At 36.3% G+C, this 20568-nt stretch overlaps 1 protein-coding gene across 4 annotated transcripts in view; it reads right to left on the bottom strand.

The window, feature by feature from the left end:
* Positions 1 to 20568, bottom strand: part of LOC110449537 (alpha-1,3-mannosyl-glycoprotein 4-beta-N-acetylglucosaminyltransferase B-like) — a 48368-nt gene that overhangs the window by 4225 nt on the left and 23575 nt on the right. For all 4 annotated transcript variants that reach the window (XM_021496473.1, XM_021496476.1, XM_021496475.1 and 1 more), the window contains exons 4-11: positions 13140 to 13312; positions 12495 to 12628; positions 11844 to 11893; positions 8190 to 8303; positions 7256 to 7331; positions 2609 to 2723; positions 1860 to 1990; positions 1227 to 1334 (exon numbers count right to left, since the gene is read on the bottom strand). In XM_021496473.1, the coding sequence (XP_021352148.1) occupies positions 1227 to 1334; positions 1860 to 1990; positions 2609 to 2723; positions 7256 to 7331; positions 8190 to 8303; positions 11844 to 11893; positions 12495 to 12628; positions 13140 to 13312 (901 nt within the window). The remainder of the gene's footprint in view (positions 1 to 1226; positions 1335 to 1859; positions 1991 to 2608; positions 2724 to 7255; positions 7332 to 8189; positions 8304 to 11843; positions 11894 to 12494; positions 12629 to 13139; positions 13313 to 20568) is intronic.

The raw sequence follows: 20568 nt of genomic DNA, 5'->3' as shown, positions 1-20568 counted from the left end.
TATTATTATTCTGTTGTTGTTGGAATATTACCCGACCAGGAGATAGGGATTTATCGTCATATTATGTCATTGTGTTGCCTTACCAAATTTCCGCTATTAGTACTCCTAGAGGAATTTTACTTCGAGCTTACTTTCAACGTTAAGTTTTCCCCTCATATTTTGGATAGTCAGCCTATAATCAAATTCAATCATATTTCATTAGCAATTAGAAGAGTACGTGTTGTTATAGTGTTTACACTCGACCAGTGGATTAGATTTCATCAAAGGGAGTAACCAATGGTTATCACCGACTGGGGTGGCACACGTTCTCTCCCAGGCACTGTCGGGGGTAGCTGATTAACCGCCAGCTGCGCGCAGGCCCCAACGGAGAGGACACATCTCGAGGATCGGTACGTCTTAACTATTACGGAACCCACCTTTGTGGAGACTACGAACATGGATATCACCTTTTGGCAATACCTTCGATTACGGAACCTAAGGATCAAGACCAAGACTTCATATTTTATGTAAATAGTCGGCACACAATAAATGTACATATTTGTATTTAATGAATCATGGTTTTCATTTAAGTTACCGGAATCGCTTACAAATCTGGGCTCGTAACACATTTTTCGAACCTCAAGACCAGTAAGGCCTTGATAAAACTTTAGTGACGGCCTGTCAAATCGAGCCTTTGGCTCAATGCACTAGTCTCATATATTAACACATGTATATTTGAGGCTGGGTCAATAGCCATTTTACAAGACAGGTATTGTTTAGTTAATTAGTCGTCACGCACATATGGTGGCAGCGGTACTACTTCTCACATTACAGAGTTACAGACTTTGATTGATCAACCACTAATGACCATGGACGGACAACTGACGTATAACGCAGTCTAGACTTCCGTCAATACCTGAGGTCAAGGGCAGGTCCGTGACCGATAGGGGGTTACATCACAGTATCTATAAAATTGATAATTTCAGATATTTGTATTGGTAAGATGTAATAAATATGTACATTTATTTGAGACACTGGAGTTACAGTAACATTGAACACCGTCCAGTAAATGTGCATGCCCTATCTCTAGTGCATTGTAGCTTATATTACAAGCCATTATATACAAAATATTGGGGTTTACAATGAAGTAATCAAGTAAAAATAACTATGCAGTATATATAACCTATATATATGCTGTATTGCATTTGGTATATAAAAAACTTGAACTTGAACTTGATAACCCTGACCTTTAACTTCTGAACTTTGCCCTTGAGTGAAGATTTCATCCCCACATGTTGAAACAGTGATGGTTTGTATCGCCTCCTCACTGTGGCCTTCATTCTGGTACAGTGTCGCTGTAATAAAATGGACAGAAAATCCAACAAGTGACTATGGAATCATCCTCTAGGTCCTATCAAAGATCAGGACACTTTCATCATATTTATCCTTAACATTCGTACTTATCTCTTTATGCTTTTAATAATAATAATTAATAATTTGAGGTTTTTATATACCACTTAGTTCGTAGGTCGTCTCAAAGCGGTTTACAAATTATTATCCGTGGTTATAGGGCCTTGCACCCAGCCAATATCTTTCTCAACTCCCTTGGGAGCATACAGCCGGAGCTGCCATTTCAGCGCTAACAGCTAGCATTCAACAATTCTAGCACTGCCCAACCACATACTCATTTACAGCTGAGTAGACTGGAACAAGTGGAGTAAAGTAACTTGCTCAAGGAAACAACAAGGAGCGGTGCCGTGACTCGAACCCGCAACCCTTCAGTCACGAGCCCGGCATCCTACCACTAGACTACCGTGCCTTTTTTGAGTATTTTCTTTTAACAATCAATCAAGTCCATGGTAATTGGTTGATAAACGTACCGGGTCCTTTTCCGGGTTACAAACTTTGACGGACAGGAGGTAGTCAAGCAGCCAATCAATGGGCTTGTCTCTGTGGAACATGAGGAAAAATTCCACCACCAGTGGCAGATCTACCGACTTGAACATCTTGCCTGTAAAACAAAATCATCATCATTCATGAAATAGCAGGTGTCCATGAGTGGCAGAGAAGTCATCCTTAAACATCTAGAATACGCCGAGGAATTTTGTTTACCGTGATATCATAACCAAAGTTCTACTTTTGTCCGGTACCCAAACACATCCATGACACAAACATTTTCTGCAAATTTGCATATTCTCATTTTCCCCTCTCAAATAAAAATTCTGCACATTAATATGGATTTAATATTTGGCAACATACAGAACAACATAAACAGTTTGCTGTGTGGTAAGTTTCAGGACTTTCATGGTTAACACTGTAAATCTGAACACAAGAAGAGTTTTACTGACTTAACCCTTTCACCCCAGTAACTTCAGTAGACTCTACCATACATTCATCTGGATGAGTCCATGATAGTCTACAGTAGTAAAAAGGGTAAAGAACATACAGAGAGCAGAACCTCAAACGCTTGTACGGTATCAAATAAATAACAACAGAAAGTAACCACAATATTCCATATTGTATGTAACCAGTATACAAATTCAACTTAATTGATTTATAACTTTGAAATTTCAAAACGAAATCAGGAAATGAAAGATACTGGGAGTCAAAGTAGTGCTTTTTCCGTTACCAATGAATCCAAGGGCAGAGAACTCCAACAGCATCCATTCCTCAGTGTGTTGTTGTTCTGCGAACTTTTTCATGATGGAGAAATACCCTGGTTTTGCAATGACATCATCTTCAAGCTAAATTAGTAAAATAAAATTGAAATTAGAACATAAAATTCTACATAATGAAATACATTTTTTTCTCAGAGAGGGATTATAAACAGCACTGTTTACGAGAAATCCCAGTTAATTTCAGTTTTTTTTCTCTTTGCTGTGCACCTGTCCCATTAATTAAACAGACACAGGTGAAACAATTACTTAACATGCAAACCATAATCAAGCATTATGACAATGTTTAAATCGTTTTAACCCTTTCAGCACTGTATACCATAATGGACTCATCTGGATCAATGCACGGTAGAGTCTACTAAAGTAACATAGGGTTGAAAGGGTTAAGTACCCAATAACAAGCTGCAGTTACACCATAAACAAGATGCATTAATTATATTTTCTCCTAAAATGCATTTGAAAAACTATTTTCTTAAATGTAACATTTCCAGTAGTTTGGGGAGAACGTCATTGTGAACCAGAGACATGTTGGGCCTGTGGTCATGAAAACATTCTCACGCTCACACTGAGATTGTTTACTCATTTTCTTGATTCGTTGATAAATGTATAATACTTCACATTTTGACAATAATTTTGAAGAATTCGGTAGAGACTTGAAGTAGAACATCTTTTTTCAGGGTTTACACCTGTCTTTTTTACCATGTCATTTGATTTAAGCGAATTACAAGAAAGTTGGTGTGAGCATAGAATCCATGATTGAGCATGAGAATGGTTCCATGAATACAACACATAGAACATATACCAAACACAAGAAAAGACACATGCAGGAATATAGTTCATACAAACAAAACATTCAGTACTTATACTAAAACACATATAAAACACCGACATTTAGCTTGAAACTGATAATTTTTTCAATGACATCAACATCACAATTATGTCAGATGTACTTGATAATTATATCAATCCATTTGACCCCACGCCAAAAAACGCTTGAGTCAGTATTTCAAAGGTTAAAATCAAGTAGAGTGCATGCAGCTGGTCATTGTGGGTGTGTAATGGTAAATGGATGATCTTGTTGTTATGTTAATCATATATTACTAAAAAAAGTATTACAACATACCGTATCTATCTATCACCAAGACCAATTTTACCAACGTGCATTAACATGCATGATTTCTAGACACATTAACACTGATATCAAACTGATGGTTGTACACCCAAACCCCTCATGTTAATAATAGTTTGTTAAACAAACAAACAAACAACAAATAAAAAGAGAAAAAAACATCTTCTTAATCAAATTAAATTTAAAAATATAAAACATGAACATTTTGAGTAAATTGAGTATTTGGCAGTTGATGGCCAAATGCAATGTCTGCACTTTACTGAGTGGTAATGATCCATCGGCCTGTTTAACAAGGTTAGACTGGATCCCTTCTCTAGAATATTGCATCATTTAGAAAAAAATAAAACTCTAATAAGTATGCTCACTTGGATATGACGGACCCCATTTCTATATCCCCGCTAACTCGTTTAGCAGGTGATAATTGTTACATGTCAAATTATACAAATTAGAGGTCCAGTGACATTTAATCCCTGACGAAAGGCTAAGCCCGAAAGCTTGGAAAAGAGTTATTTACAAGTTCATTAATAGTTGAAGATAGCTTATCCCGTTATATGATATGTTTTCATGTAGGCAAACCAAATACAACTGCATATTTTTGACATGTTATTTGAATGAATATGATTTATCACTGAATATCACTGGCAATAATACACAGTGCTATGTAAAAGGACTCCTCTTCATCATTTCATTATTTTTCTCAGCTTCTGGTACATGTACTGTTAACTGACCCCTACTCTCCTTAACTTCAAAAGTCCTTAAAATTGGTAGTTGTTATTCCCTGCTTAACCTTCAGGATAAAGAATTTATTACAGGTTGTTGTTAATATATACACAATCATCAACATAAAAGAGAGTTAATTCATTTGAAATTAAATATAGATGGGTTCCCACTGATTTTTCAATATTTTAAAGTACTGTCATCATTCTTTTCCTGTTGTTATATAAATATCAAAAACTGGCTAAAAAATAAGGACAAAAAAGTTTTTGTTTTAAATGCTCAAAGAATTCCATAAGGAGATGTAAGTTGTACAAGGGCCATGATATTTATTGTGTTGAGAAAAGATGAATCTATCTCAGAACAGTTGGTGTAGGATAAATTACATACAAAGGGAAGTAACTCTATGCTGCAATATAGTTACTCCAGAGGCCTGTTCGTTTCTGCGGAACAACCGGTTTGTCCGTTTTTAAATGTAACAATTTTGGGTATAAATCCTGGCGGACCTGTAAATGTTTATGCAGGCCCAGCAAGGCTTTGTCAAGGCTCGCCTGAAAGCAACTTCAGATTACTAGATCCGACCTTATTTAATAAACGAACTGTGGTCCGACCGGTCAACCGTTTAAATGAAAACAGCCCAGTTGTTATTCAACAAAACAGGCTCAAGCTAAGTGCACAGTTATCGTTCATTTATTTTAGACAATATATTACGTTAATAGTTTGAGCACTTGTGATTAGTTTTTTGTCACTGGTTGTGTTTATAGAAATTTCAATGAACTTTCTGTAATGAATGAAATATTGTCAAAAATCAGGTTGAACCCATCTTGAATGTTCATGTGATGAACAAAAAAGGTTAAGAAAGTATTCAACATTTCAGAAAATTTAAAACAAAATACTGCTACATTATATATAATGTATAAATTGTGAATAAAAAAGCATTATGAACACCAACTGCAAGAACCACAACATTGCATTTACCGGGTAATGACGGTAGAGTCTACGAGCTGAAAATAACAGTGTATAAACATATCCTAATTAAAAAATGAGTAGTGGGCATCGCATTATGGCTACTATGGACAAAACATCATTCTACCAGGTCAAAGGTCATACAGTATTCCATCTTTTTTTTCTTTTTTTTTTATACATTATAAAGGATTTGTTTTAAAGTATTCCATCTTCAGTTACCTTAAGCTTGGTCAAAGTTCGCCTGTCAGGACATTTTTTCATGTTAATTACAATATGATATTTTCAAAATTGTTACTCTGATAACATATGTTGGAAATATGAAATAAAAATATTCAATTATCATGCAAAAAGTTACTTATAAATTAAGATATTTTTAGATTTTTGTTTATAAATTCCAATCAATGGCTCTTCTCCACCAAATTTATATATAATTTTCAAAATGTATAAAAAACTAACTTCAGAAGTTCTGAAAAATATTAAACTTCTGTATGACCTGAAACCTTGACACTGTTCTGTATTAAAAGGCAAACATGCACTTCAAACTGATAGTACATGTACTAAAAAAGCAAAACACATTCTGTAGAATATAACTGCCAGTCTACTACGGAAATTAAAATGCTTCTAAAATCTAGCGAATTTCTGAAGGAACACTGTATGTGTTAATTATCCAATCATACGTTAAAAAGATCTGCCACATTCTGAACATGCCTAAAGTGACTACATGCATACTGAACCAGGCAAATCATAGGTATCAACATTGGAAAGTCAGATACTGGTACGATGGTGAACGTTCATAAAAGTGATTAAAAGCAAAGTATTAATTGCTATGGCGTGTATGATTTAAACTAAATTCAGTACAATCCAGTAAGTATCCCTTTTCTCTTACAATACAACACATAAAGTTAAAAGATTTTGAAATCTGTGATTGTGGTAATACAACATTTGAGTCTTGTGTATATATTACACCATACAATATCAGATAGACAAAATAATTCACGATAAAAATTTAAGTAGCTTGTACATAGATATTGTATAATGCTTCACTGAAATTCTATAAAATACTATTGGTGAAGTGGACAGGAAAATCTTGTGTCTACAGACAGAAGGATGTGTTGACAGACACTCTGATTCTGGTATTCCCCACCCTAACCTTATTTGCCGTGGAATACCCATGATGAAACACATACACGTTATACACTATTTATAGTTATACACTTTTTATAGCTATACACTATTTATAGTTATACACTATTTATAGTTATACACTATTTAGCAGCTATGGGACAGAAAGGTATGAATACCCAAGGTGCTAAACAAATACCCACAGGAAATTCTAAAACAATATTGTATGATAGACGAATGCTGTGATGAGGCAGTTACTGCACTAAATATAATACGTGTCCCGTGTAATAACCTGTACATAGAAGACGCCTCTACTCCGAGCGTATAGCTTTAAGTTACTACAGTCTGTACTACACTAAATATAATACGTGTCCCGTGTAATTACCTGTAGATAGTAGACGCCTCTACTCCGAGCGTAAAGCGTGAAGTTACTACACAGTCTGTACTACACTAAATATAATACGTGTCCCATGTAATTACCTGTAGATAGTAGACGCCTCTACTCCGAGCGTATAGCGTGACGTTACTACACAGTCTGTACTACACTAAATATAATACGTGTCCCGTGTAATTACCAGTAGATAGTAGACGCCTCTACTCCGAGCGTAAAGCATTAAGTTATTACACAGTCTGTACTACACTAAATATAATACGTGTCCCGTGTAATTACCTGTACATAGTAGACGCCTCTACTCCGAGCGTATAACATCAGGAAGGAGAAATCCAGGTTCTGTTTGGTTCGCCATCTACAACGTTACAGGATAAGAAACCAATAGTAAATATCTACATCTCTCTCTTCTTCAGCTTAGTAAAGTCTGACTGCGTATAAATTAGCGTATACGCAATGAAAAAAGAAATATGGCGCCGTTCACGCTTCAGCGAGATACCTGTTCGATGACAGCCATTGAATGGTTCCTTCAATATCTTAAAACATGGAACATATTCAGGATCCATTATGTCTGAATATACAACAAAGTGATGCTGGCAATTTTCTTATTCCATGGATATACATTCAAAATTCTTTAACATATTCTTTATGGAGCGCTAACGGGCACAATAGAATATGTTCTTTTCCATTGCGTTCATACTACCGTATACGCCCTCAAAATGCAGGTAAATCCTTATTAAGTATACATTGACACACACAAATGCATATGCCGTGTGTAAAGTGATGGGTTAGTCATCTTTCATCCTCCCAATGGGAACGAAACATCAAGAACATTTTTAATCTGATACATGTATACCAATATTGTACAGGTTTATTCTGATGCATTTTTTCTAGCTCAAAAAAATAAATAAGTATCCAAGGTCTACCGCTAGGCCTTTCTGCCTTCTACAGCTTCTTCAGGCGGACTTTCTATATATAAATATATAGCATCAAAACATAAATATATAGCTATTGATTAGATATATACATATAAGACAGTGGAGGGACTGAAAATAAAATCTTAGCTTTTACACAAAATGATTTTGTTCATCCTTTCACCCCTGTGTAACTTTAATAGACTCTAATATGCATTGATATGGATGAGTCCATTATGGTCTATAGTGGTGAAAGGGTTAAAGGTTTAAACATGTATTGAAGCCTATAAGATGCCACATACTTAACCCGATCCTTGGTGTCCCCATACGTCTGTGGTAGGTTGTCCAGGTTGGGGTAGAACTCTGGGGACGGGGCGATAATCTCCACTAAACCACTGTCTACATGCTGACCAAACCTGTTGAAATCAAAGTTCATACAACCATGTTATATAAATATATATACACAATTCCTATGGAATAATGTTCATTACGTTAAAGTTAATCTAGTACTGTAACAGTTAACGGCATACACATCGCGGGTCATTAGAGTGCTCCTACACTCGGTAGAGTCGAACCATCGGATAAGTAAAATATTTTATTGGTCCCAAGGCCTTCGACTTATCCAAGTTTTACTGTATACTATAGTAAGTAACTCTATATTCAGACTGACTAATGGTATATATAACTTTTGGTTTGTTTGTTTTGTTTGTGTTTTACGTCCTGTTAACAGCTACGATCATTTAAGGACGTGCCAGGTTTTGGTGGTGGAGGAAAGCCTGAGTTCCCGGTGAAAAACCACTGACCAACGGCCAGTACCTGGCAACTGCTCCATGTAGGTCTCGAACCCACGACCCAGTGGTGGAGGGCTAGTGGTAACAGAATGTCAGACGCCTTAACCACTTGGCCACCGCAGTCCGCATATATATAACCAATTACAAAACAACGTGTTCATTAAGTTGAAGTCATTCCAGTATGTAATACTGTATTTACAAGTACCCTGAGTACATATATCACAAGTCTGATGAAGGTAGGTTAAATAACAGGTCACAAGGAAGTTATTATACAGACAATTTTTGGTATTAAAATAAACAAAGGGCCATAACTCTGTCTGTATATTATGGAGCTCAAGATCAAATTTCAATATCATTATGCAACACTTTGCCTTCCAAAAATACTTTTTTTGTCAACTTTGATTTGGTGAACATAATTGTCAAATAGCAAGGATATTATCTATTTTTTTCAGCCGGCTATCCAGCAAAACAAAGATATACCATTGTTTATCCAGAGATCTTACAGAAAAGTACAAATTGATTTTTATCTGAATATTTTTCATTTATTGATATATATCGTATTGAATGGCCTCAATCACTGAGAACATAAATGTTGGTTAATCATCACAATTTGCATTTCACAAATGTTTCACAAACAAATGTTTCACAAATGTTTCACAAACAAATGTTTCACAAATGTTTCACAAATGTTTCACAAATTTCCCATTACATGCCTTGTCTATATACATAGTTTCTGGTATTTTTGAAATAGTATACCTTTTTTCCTGACAGCAGTCAAACCCATTAAACAACAAGGTGTTCACAACAATATTGATCAGACATTATCTAAGTGAAGCAATAGACGAAACAAGACTTTTATGACACAGACAAAAATAATGCATGTTTTCAACACCTATATATAATCGAACAAGCTTTAAAATGTCAATTAGCCACCAGACAACAGCTGTTGTCACGCTAACCTTCCGTATCCGTGGCAATATATGCTTCTTATTACAGGGGGATTGTGTATATTTCAAACAGGAAGTAAGACAAAAATCAATATATGCACAAGACATGTGGACAGCTAGACCCTTGTGTGAAGTACGTATGTGAGATCAATCAATTCAGTTGGAGCTGGTGCAGTGATATAGGGGTAATTAACTCTCACTTGGGACAACACATGGATCCTCTCTCAGCACTAATTCCTTCTATTTGTTATATTTATACATCACTTGGCATCACTGTATTATATAACAGGATGTGTTGACTCACTAGACGAACTATAAACAGCCCATTACAGGTCAGGATGTTTAGACCGGATCAAACTAGCTCCAATGATTCATATTTCATATCTATATGCATGTATCATCATAACAGTTTTATGTTTCAATTGATATTTTGCCAAAATATTTTCAAATTCTGAAATTCCCAAATTATTAATCATACTGTGTATAAATAAAAAGTAATAACACAAGTACCAATACCAACTCTAAGGAACAAAACATACCACAGCTGGAGTGGATTCACAAAGACAAAATGATAATGTAGTCCCAATGAGTTGAGACAAAACTACCACATCTTATGTCACCACCTACTAAGGACCAAACAAGAGGCCCAATGGGCCTGCATCGCTCACCTGATATTAATCAGTGGACTAAAATACAGCTACAGGCAAAATATCAGTGTTTTGTTCATAAGAAAATATTAAAAGGTTTAAAAATATGACACCTGTGGCCTTGAAAGTAGAACAAGGACATTAGGTTGAACAGAGTTTATAGTCTTCCAACCCAGCATGCTTCTGGCAAAATATCATTACCCTGGACGTTTTTGTTATACAGACCAAATCATTTAAAGATTTAAACATATATTGACCACTGTGACCTTGAATATGGGTGAAGGTCATTCATTTGGTAGTCCTTCATCCCAGCATGTTAATGGCATCCCAGCATGTTAATGGCCAAATATCATCACCCTTGGCCTTCTGCTTATTAAGAAGAAGTTGTTTAAAGGTTTTTAACATATTTGACCTCTGTGACCTTGAATATATGTCAAGGTCGTTCATTTGAACAAACTTGGTAGTCATTCATCCCCGCATGTTAATGGCATTATCCTAGCCTCTTGTTTATTCAGAAGTAGTTGTTTAAAGGTTTAAAACAGATTTAACCCCTGTGACCTTGAAAAAGATGAAGGTCATTAATTTGAATAAACTTGGTAGCCCTTCATACCAGCATGCTACAGACCCAATATCAGTACCCTGGGCCTTTTGGTTATTGAGAAGAAGTCGTTTGAAGAGTTTTAAGACATTTGACCCCTGTGACCTTGAAAGTGGATCAATATCATTCATTTGAACAAACTTGGTAGCCCTTCATCCAAACATTCTACAGGCCTAACATCAGTACCCTGGGCCTTTTGGTTATTAAGAAAAAGCTGTTTGAAGATTTTAAGACATTTGACTCCTGTAACCTTGAAAGTTGGTCAAGGTCATTCATTTGAACAAACTTGGTAGCCCTTCACCCCAGCATGCTACAGGCCCAATATCAGTACCCTGGGCCTTTTGGTTATTGAGAAAAAGTTGTTTGAAGTAAAATATTGACGCCGGACGCCGCGCCATGGCATAAGCTCACTTGCCCTTTGAGCAGGTGAGTTAAAAAAAATCTATGAATATACTAGACAATAACATGGCACCCCCAAACGCTGACACAAAGCCTTGGGCCAGGTGCTCTATGCAGTTTTTATAAACTGCTTTATCACAACCTAGTTCGTAGGTCGTCTCAAAGAGGTTCACAAAAAATTATCCCTTGTTATAGGGCCTTTGCAACCAGTCAATATCTTTCTCAACTCCCTGGGGAGCAGACAGCCAGTGTTGCCATTTCGGAACTCATAGCTAGCATTCAACAATTATAGCACTGCCCTGAACCACCTACTCATTTACAGCTGAGTAGACTGGAACAAGCAGAGTAAAGTATCTTGCTCAAAGATACAACACAGTGCCGTGCCGTGCCGTGCCGTGCCGTGCCGCCGTGCCGTGCCGTGTCGTGACTCAAACCCGCAACCCTTCTGTCATGAGCCCGGCGTCCTACTACTAGACCACTGTGCCTCCAATCATGATGATTAAACTTTTATTACAGAATTAAACAAACCCTGTGTTTGTAGATAATATGTGCACCAATATAGCTAAATACTTACTCGGCCTGTATGACTTTACCAACTTCTTCCACATATTCCATGTTCCAGGGCTGACAAAGCAATTAATGTACAAAATTAATTTCAATAAAAGAATCACAGGTCCCTAATAAATTAACATTATATCTATGAAAATGTTCCAGTTCCAATATTTCTTACCCTTTTTAGCTTTGAAGTGGAAAACATACTTTCTTTATATACCAGAGGGTAATATTGAATTTCCTATAGTGCCAAGGCTACACATTTTTAGCAAATATGGCTGAAACATGATTTACTGTTTAGAGTTAAGTTATTTTACAGGCTTCAACACCCAAATTTATCCTCTTTTGACCTTTACGAAAATATTTCCATTATAACACTGAATTTTCACAACAATTGATTCCAAGGACCCCAGGACCAAGACGACGGTAAATGATTGATTGCTGATTGTATGACATATATACGCTCACGTAGCCCTTGGGGGGAGACTTGACGAGTTAAACACATGAACATTATTACTATCTGAGCAAAACAACTCAAACATTATCGTTATTGTATCTCTACCACACTAATGTTGCATCAGTCACCAAATGATTATAAAACTTTTCATAAACAATGCTAGCTTTTGTTATAATTAATGGTTGTGGAATTAATCTCTGTCAAGAAGACACCTACCTCCGCTACAAAGATGACAATCAAGCAGTCGTCGCGTTCCTTGGGAGACATACCGCTGATGAGAGATTTCACGGTCGCTGTCAGGTAGCTAACTTTGTCTCTCTTAATAGTGGGGATACCAAACACGATAGATGCTGTAAAATAATGTAAGGTGTAATAAATACAGAAAATTCAACATTTTACCTGTGAAATATATTTCATTATTGCTGATTTTTTTCCCAGTATTTCCCATATGTTATCAGCAGTTCCCTAGTTTGTTAGATAACAAAGTTGGCCCCAGGGCTGATACATGTACTGTATTAAGTAATCTTGACATACCCTTGGTTTTTATGTCAGGAAATTGTGTCAATTTTTCATTTGTAATTCTTTGCAAGTCTTAAATTTTCTTCAAAGTTTCAGGATTATGTCAACTAAACTATGTACTTACATTTGTCATTAATTTATGTTCCAAACATACAACACATATGTCAAAAACGGGTCCAAATAAAATTGCAGCAAACATTCCAAAGCATATTATATTTTTTTAACTCATTCACCCCTAAAATTTTGTAATGAACTATTCCACCCTTTGAATCGGAAGAGTTAAAATGTGTCTTCAGGGGTGAATGAGTTAACGTGATTATTTTGGTGTACACTAAAGCTTACTTCCATATCTGCTGTTGGTGACCTGGTACTGTGGCTTGAGACTCTCTGGCTTGCCGATGAGGTGAGGGAGGTAAGTAAAGAGGCTTGGCAGGTGGAGTGACCCCTGGGAGTAGAGGTCACTGATGTTCTGTAGACTGGACATTGGCAGGCCCATGACGAGGTCAGCCGAGGTCCTGAAGCATAGAAAATGATGGTCAGGTGATGATGTACTTTTCTTGGTTAAAACCTCAAAAGTCAAAGTTACCTGATTGAGGTTGGGTTATCAGACAAGAGGCTGAAGTGTATGTATGGTCCATTAAAAAACACTAGTCACACATTCAAGGTACAAGAAATTAACAACACAAACTTTATAGCAAACTGACCATACATACAGGGTATAAAACACTGACCACACATGATTGGTGTGGTTTGATTCGTTTGTGTTTTACGTCCTTTTAATAGTTATGGTCATTGAAGGACATGTCAGGTTTTGATGGTGGAGGAAAGCCAGATGTCCAGGAGAAAAACCACCGACCTCCGGCCAGTACCTGGCGACTTCCCAATGCATGTAGGTCTCGAACCCACGACCCAGTGGTGGAGGGCTAGTGGTAGCAGAATGTCAGATGCCTTAACCACTTGACTCTGTGGCCCAACCAANTATGCCAAATAACAAACCCTCACATAGCTATGGGAATCCAAGTACAACCCTGTAAAGAGGCATGGGCATTAATTAATAATATTAATTGCAGGTGCATCAACTTCAGACATAAACTAACTGCAATTCTGGGAGTTCCTTTCCACCAGCTAGCGGTGAGAATGACAAGCATACAACTAATGAATTCATAAAATGAATGAATAATCTAATCTATTTTTGATTGTCTTCATTAAGCGTTGAAATTAAGAACAAAAAAAAGTTGTTTTTGGACAATGCGAACAAATCAAATACACCTCAGCTTTGAATGTATATGTTAACATCATCTACATAATCATTTACATAATAGATTTTTTTTTAATGGAGAATATGCCTTTCTGATGTTTTTTTTGTTCTTAGTCATAAATTCATTGTGGGTCAGAGGGATATACATAGATTTTATTTAATCCAAACATTTCTATCAAGTGAAGGAAAATTAAGTTCAGAAATGTGAAAATTGATTAAAAATCTAAAAAAAAAATGTTTAAGAATGTAAGCTTTTTATTAAAGAGCTTACCAGTTCGAAAGACAAGTGAACATCTACATGCACAGCTCTGGTGAAAACTGTCAAAAGTGACGTCTGCTACGATGCACAACCACTCTACACATTCCAGTACAAAGGAGTCTCTGACTTTGTTTACACACAAGACACACTTATATATGAACTGTATAATTAACAAATAAATCAACTTTATGGCCTCATAAACAGATTTTCTTACAGTCTAGGACAAGCCTTCGCATGTTAAGACACCTAGTAATAAAAGCTGAAAAACCGTTTTAATAAATTAAAAAAACCCACAGTAAATCTTGAAAATTGGAATTCTACCATATCACATAGGACTACCTGCATGTACAATGGACAAAGCTGTACATGTATGTCAAGTTACCAACATATGTTTTATCACTAAATTTGATATCAAACAAGCTATTACACAACACGAGAAGGATAAAACAGTGATTATATTGATAAGTATTTATGGCGACATTGATCTGATAGTGTATCCACTTAACAACTATAATGTTGAGACCCTGCCTAGCAGGACACCAGACTGACAAAACCTATCACATGCCATTATGGGCCAGCTTTTTAATTTACTTCCCCTAACCTAAATTTCAAAATCATGATATTATTTTGAAATTTCTGACCATGTTTCTTGTCCTCAGTAATAATTACATCTTGTTTATTTGATGTTCTTTCAGTTTTATCAAAAATATGTACAACATATAATGAATGAACATACATTGCATCTTGTTTTTACCTAGTTTTAAGCTGATTATGTTTGGAACAAGCAAATCCTTGAGGTACTCAAGTGCCCAAACAGTTACATTCTAAACAACCTGGATGTTCCCATGTTAAATTGTCTAATGTCTGTGTTGACCTTATGACAGCCAAATAACTATCTCCTCCTAGAAACCAAACAATCTGTTCAAATCATCACTATTACCACAGTTGATCATACTCTGACATTACTGACCACAATATCACAGTGGATCACCCTTAGTACAGTGGATCACCCTTAGTACAGTGGATCACCCTGAGTACATTGGATCACATTGAGCAATGTGAATCACCCTAAACACAGTGGATCCCCTTGAGTACAGTGGATCATCCATTAGCACATGTACAGTTAATCAGCTTAAGCACAGTGGACCACCCTTAGTACAGTAGATCACCCTTAGCACAGGGGATCACCCTTAGCACAGGGGATCACCCTTAGCACAGTAGATTACCCTTTGCACAGTGGATTACCATTCACACAGTGGGTTACCCTTAGCACAGTGGAACACCCTTTGCTCAGTTGAACAAACTAAGGCACAGCAGATAATAAACTATTTTATATATCACATTACACCTTAGTACAATTGATCAACTTTAGCACTGCTGAAAGTACTAAGCTTATGAGCAATTCATCAAACATATACTACCTGAAGTTGTGGAGAACTTTTTATAATCACTTGAACATACATAATTGAATCAATAGCTGTATGTCCATAAAAATGTTATGTATACTTTAATTCAGGCTGTAAAATAAAGTAAGATCTGGATTCATATCTTGGTGCAAAATCAAGAACATGTATTTCTTTACTTGTTTATATAAGATTCATTACATTACAAATTGTCTCATGCTTGATTAAATTAGATTTTTATTTTAGATATCTTGATGATATCAAATACTTATACAATACAGGTGAGAAACAGAGAAAGCAGCTTTATGTGGCATCTTAATATAAACCACATCAGCAAAGACATGCTAATACATACAGTGATATATAAACCTAAAACCCAATACATACAGTGATACATAAACAGCTATGGTGCTTTTAATGAAGTGTCTATAATGATAGAGTCACATTAACTAATTATGGAAGATCTGAAAACTATAAGCTGGTGCCATTACTTGCTACATTAGGTACGAAATTTTATAAACAACTTTTCAATAAGTCAAGGTCAAAATATTCTGTTAAATGAATTTGATTATGTAAAACAAAATAAGTCAACATGTTTTATTCATACTGTCGGTCATAATTAATACAATGTAGCCTAACATAATAAAGTTGCCTTCTTTCTCAGTATTTTATTCTGGGGTTTTACGTTCTCACATGTACAACAGCCACGGTTATATGGGGATGTCTTTCTCAGTAGATAATCCATTAATTCAGTAGATAATCCATTAATTCATCAGATACCGGTAATCAATTAATTCAGTAGATAATCCATTAATTCAGTAGATCATCCATTAATTCAGTAGATAATCCATCAATTCATCAAATACCGGTAATCCATTAATTCAGTATATAATCCATTAATTCAGTAGATAATCCATTAATTCAGTAGATGATCCATTAATTCATCAGATACCGGTAATCCATTAATTCAGTAGATAATCCATTAATCTAATTTAGTTCCCAGTAGATAATCCTATCACCTTTGATTTCAGCAGAAATTATCCATCTACCTTTAATTTCACCCCAGTAAATAATCAAGTCATCTTTATTCCCAGGAAAAACTCTTGCTATCTTTTATGCTGTAGATCTTGCCATCTCCTTTCTCAGGAGATAATCAAATCATCTTTATTTTTGATAGATAATATAACCACCAGTGTTCACAGCAGAAATGATCCAGCCACCTTTGTTCTCAGTAGAAATGATCCAGCCACCTTTGTTCACAGCAGAAATGATCCATCTACCTTTGTTCTCAGTAGAAATGATCCAGCTACCTTTGTTCTCAGTAGAAATGATCCAGCTACCTTTGTTCTCAGCAGAAATGATCCAGCTACCTTTGTTCTCAGCAGAAATGATCCAGCTACCTTTGTTCTCAGTAGAAATGATCCAGCTACCTTTGTTCTCAGTAGAAATGATCCATCTATCTTTGTACTCAGCAGAAATGTTCCATCTACCTTTGTTCTCAGAAGAAATGATCCAGCCACCTTTGTTCACAGCAGAAATAATCCATCTACCTTTGTTCTCAGTAGAAATGATCCAGGCACCTTTGTTCACAGCAGAAATGATCCATCTACTTTTGTTCTCAGTAGAAATGATCCAGCTACCTTTGTTCTCAGCAGAAATGATCCATCTATCTTTGTTCTCAGCAGAAATGTTCCATCTACCTTTGTTCTCAGGAGAAATGATCCAGCCACCTTTGTTCTCAGAAAAAATGATCCATCTACCTTTGTTCTCAGTAGAAATGATCCATCTCCCTTTGTTCTCAGCAGTAATGATCCATTTACCTTTGTTCTCAGTAGAAATGATCCAGCCACCTTTGTTCACAGCAGAAATGATCCATCTACTTTTGTTCTCAGTAGAAATGATCCAGCTACCTTTGTTCTCAGTAGAAATGATCCATCTCCCTTTGTTCTCAGCAGTAATGATCCATTTACCTTTGTTCTCAGCAGAAATGTTCCATCTACCTTTGTTCTCAGGAGAAATGATCCAGCCACCTTTGTTCTCAGAAAAAATGATCCATCTACCTTTGTTCTCAGTAGAAATAATCCAGCTACCTTTGTTCTCAGCAGAAATGATCCAGCCACCTTTGTTCTCAGTAGAAATGATCCAGCCACCTTTGTTCTCATCAGAAATGATCCATCTACCTTTGTTCTCATCAGAAATGATCCATCTACCTTTGTTCTCAGTAGAAATGATCCAGCCACCTTTGTTCTCAGCAGAAATGATCCATCTACCTTTGTTCTCAGCAGAAATGATCCATCTACCTTTGTTCTCAGTAGAAATGATCCAGCCACCTTTGTTCTCAGCAGAAATGATCCATCTACCTTTGTTCTCAGTAGAAATGATCCAGCCACCTTTGTTCTCAGTAGTAATGATCCATTTACCTTTGTTCTCAGTAGAAATGATCCAGCCACCTTTGTTCTCAGCAGAAATGATCCAGCCACCTTTGTTCTCAGCAGAAATGTTCCAGCCACCTTTATTCTCAGCAGAAATGATCCAGCCACCTTTGTTCTCAGTAGAAATGATCCAGCCACGTTTGTTCTCAGTAGAAATTATCCAGCCACCTTTGTTCGCAGCAGAAATGTTCCAGCCCCCTTTATTCTCAGCAGAAATGATTCATCCACCTTTGTTCTCAGCAGTAATGATACATTTACCTTTGTTCTCAGCAGTAATGATACATTTACCTTTGTTCTCAGTAGCAATGATCCATCTACCTTTGATAGATAATATAACCACCAGTGTTCACAGCAGAAATGATCCAGCTACCTTTGTTCTCAGCAGAAATGATCCATCTACCTTTGTTCTCAGCAGAAATGATCCATCTATCTTTGTTCCGTGTAGATAATCCAGCCACCTTTGTTCTCAGTAGATAATCCAGCCTCCTTCTTTCCCAGTACACAATCCAGCTATCTTTGCTTAAACTTATTTGTTTTCAGTAGATTTTCCAGCGAACTTAGTTCCCAATAGATAATTCAACCACCTTTATTCTTTAATCCCTGAAGAGGACCAAGTCGTCTTTGTTCCCTATAGATAATCAAGCCATTTTCATTCCAAGGAGATAATCCAGCCACCTTCGTTTTCAGTAGACAATCAAGCTATCTTTGTTATCAAAATTCGGCCATGTTTGTTCCCAATATATTATCCAGCTTACTTAACTCTCAATAGATAATCAAACCACATTTGATCCAGTAGTTAATCCAGACAACTTAAATCCATGCAGATAATCAAACCATCTTCATTCTAAATAGATAATTTATCCACCATCTTTCTCAGTAAATGATCCAGCCACCCTCAATCCAGCCACCCTCATTCCAAGTAGATAATCCAGCCACCCTCATTCCAAGTAGATAATCCAGTCACCTTTGTTCATAGTAGAATATCCAGTCACTTTTGTTTTCAGTAGATTATCCATTCACCATTGTTCCTAGTAGAATAGCCAGTCATCTTTGTTTACAGTAGAATATCCAGTCACTTTTGTTTAGAGTAGATTATCCATTCACCATTGTTCCCAGTAGATTATCCAGTCGTCTTTGTTTACAGTAGAATAACCAGTCATCTTTGTTTACAGTAGAATATGCAGTCACCTTTGTTTACAGTAGAATATCCAGTCACCTTTGTTTACAGTAGAATATCCAGTCACCTTTGTTTACAGTAGAATATCTAGTCATCTTTGTTTACAGTAGATAAACCAGCCATCTTTGTTTACAGTAGAATATCCAGTCACCTTTGTTTACAGTAGAATATCCAGTCATCTTTGTTTACAGTAGAATATCCAGTCACCTTTGTCTACAGTAGAACATCCAGTTGCTATGTTTACAGTAGATAAACCAGCCACCTTTGTTTACAGTAGAATATCCAGTCATCTTTGTTTACAGTAGAATATCCAGTCACCTTTGTCTACAGTAGAACATCCAGTCGCTATGTTTACAGTAGATAATCCAGCCACCTTTGTTTACAGTAGAATATCCAGTCACCTTTGTCTACAGTAGAATATCCAGTCACCTTTGTTTACAGTAGAATATCCAGTCACCTTTGTTTACAGTAGAATATCCAGTCACCTTTGTCTACAGTAGAATATCCAGTCGCTATGTTTACAGTAGAATATCCAGTCATCTTTGTTTACAGTAGAATATCCAGTCATCTTTGTTTACAGTAGAATATCCAGTCACCTTTGTCTACAGTAGAATATCCAGTCGCTATGTTTACAGTAGAATATCCAGTCACCTTTGTCTACAGTAGAATATCCAGTCGCTATGTTTACAGTAGAATATCCAGTCACCTTTGTCTACAGTAGAATATCCAGTCGCTATGTTTACAGTAGAATATCCAGTCACCTTTGTCTACAGTAGAATATCCAGTCGCTATGTTTACAGTAGAATATCCAGTCACCTTTGTCTACAGTAGAATATCCAGTCGCTATGTTTACAGTAGAATATCCAGTCACCTTTGTCTACAGTAGAATATCCAGTCGCTATGTTTACAGTAGAATATCCAGTCACCTTTGTCTACAGTAGAATATCCAGTCACTATGTTTACAGTAGAATATCCAGTCACCTTTGTCTACAGTAGAATATCCAGTCGCTATGTTTACAGTAGAATATCCAGTCACCTTTGTCTACAGTAGAATATCCAGTCACCTTTGTTTGCAGTAGATAATCCAGCCACCTTTATCACCAATACAAATGTAGATACTCTTGTCCTCTTTGCTCTCAGCAGAGTATATACCTGGTATCTTCATATACAGTAGATAACCCAGGAATGAGTTAAAGAAGACCCTTACTAAACATCAGGCTGCAATCACATTTTGCATGCATG

The sequence above is a fragment of the Mizuhopecten yessoensis genome, unplaced genomic scaffold (genome assembly GCF_002113885.1).
Source record: "Mizuhopecten yessoensis strain PY_sf001 unplaced genomic scaffold, ASM211388v2 scaffold4631, whole genome shotgun sequence".
Lineage (NCBI taxonomy): Eukaryota > Metazoa > Mollusca > Bivalvia > Pectinida > Pectinidae > Mizuhopecten > Mizuhopecten yessoensis.
This window is presented reverse-complemented; position numbering and strand designations above follow the sequence as displayed.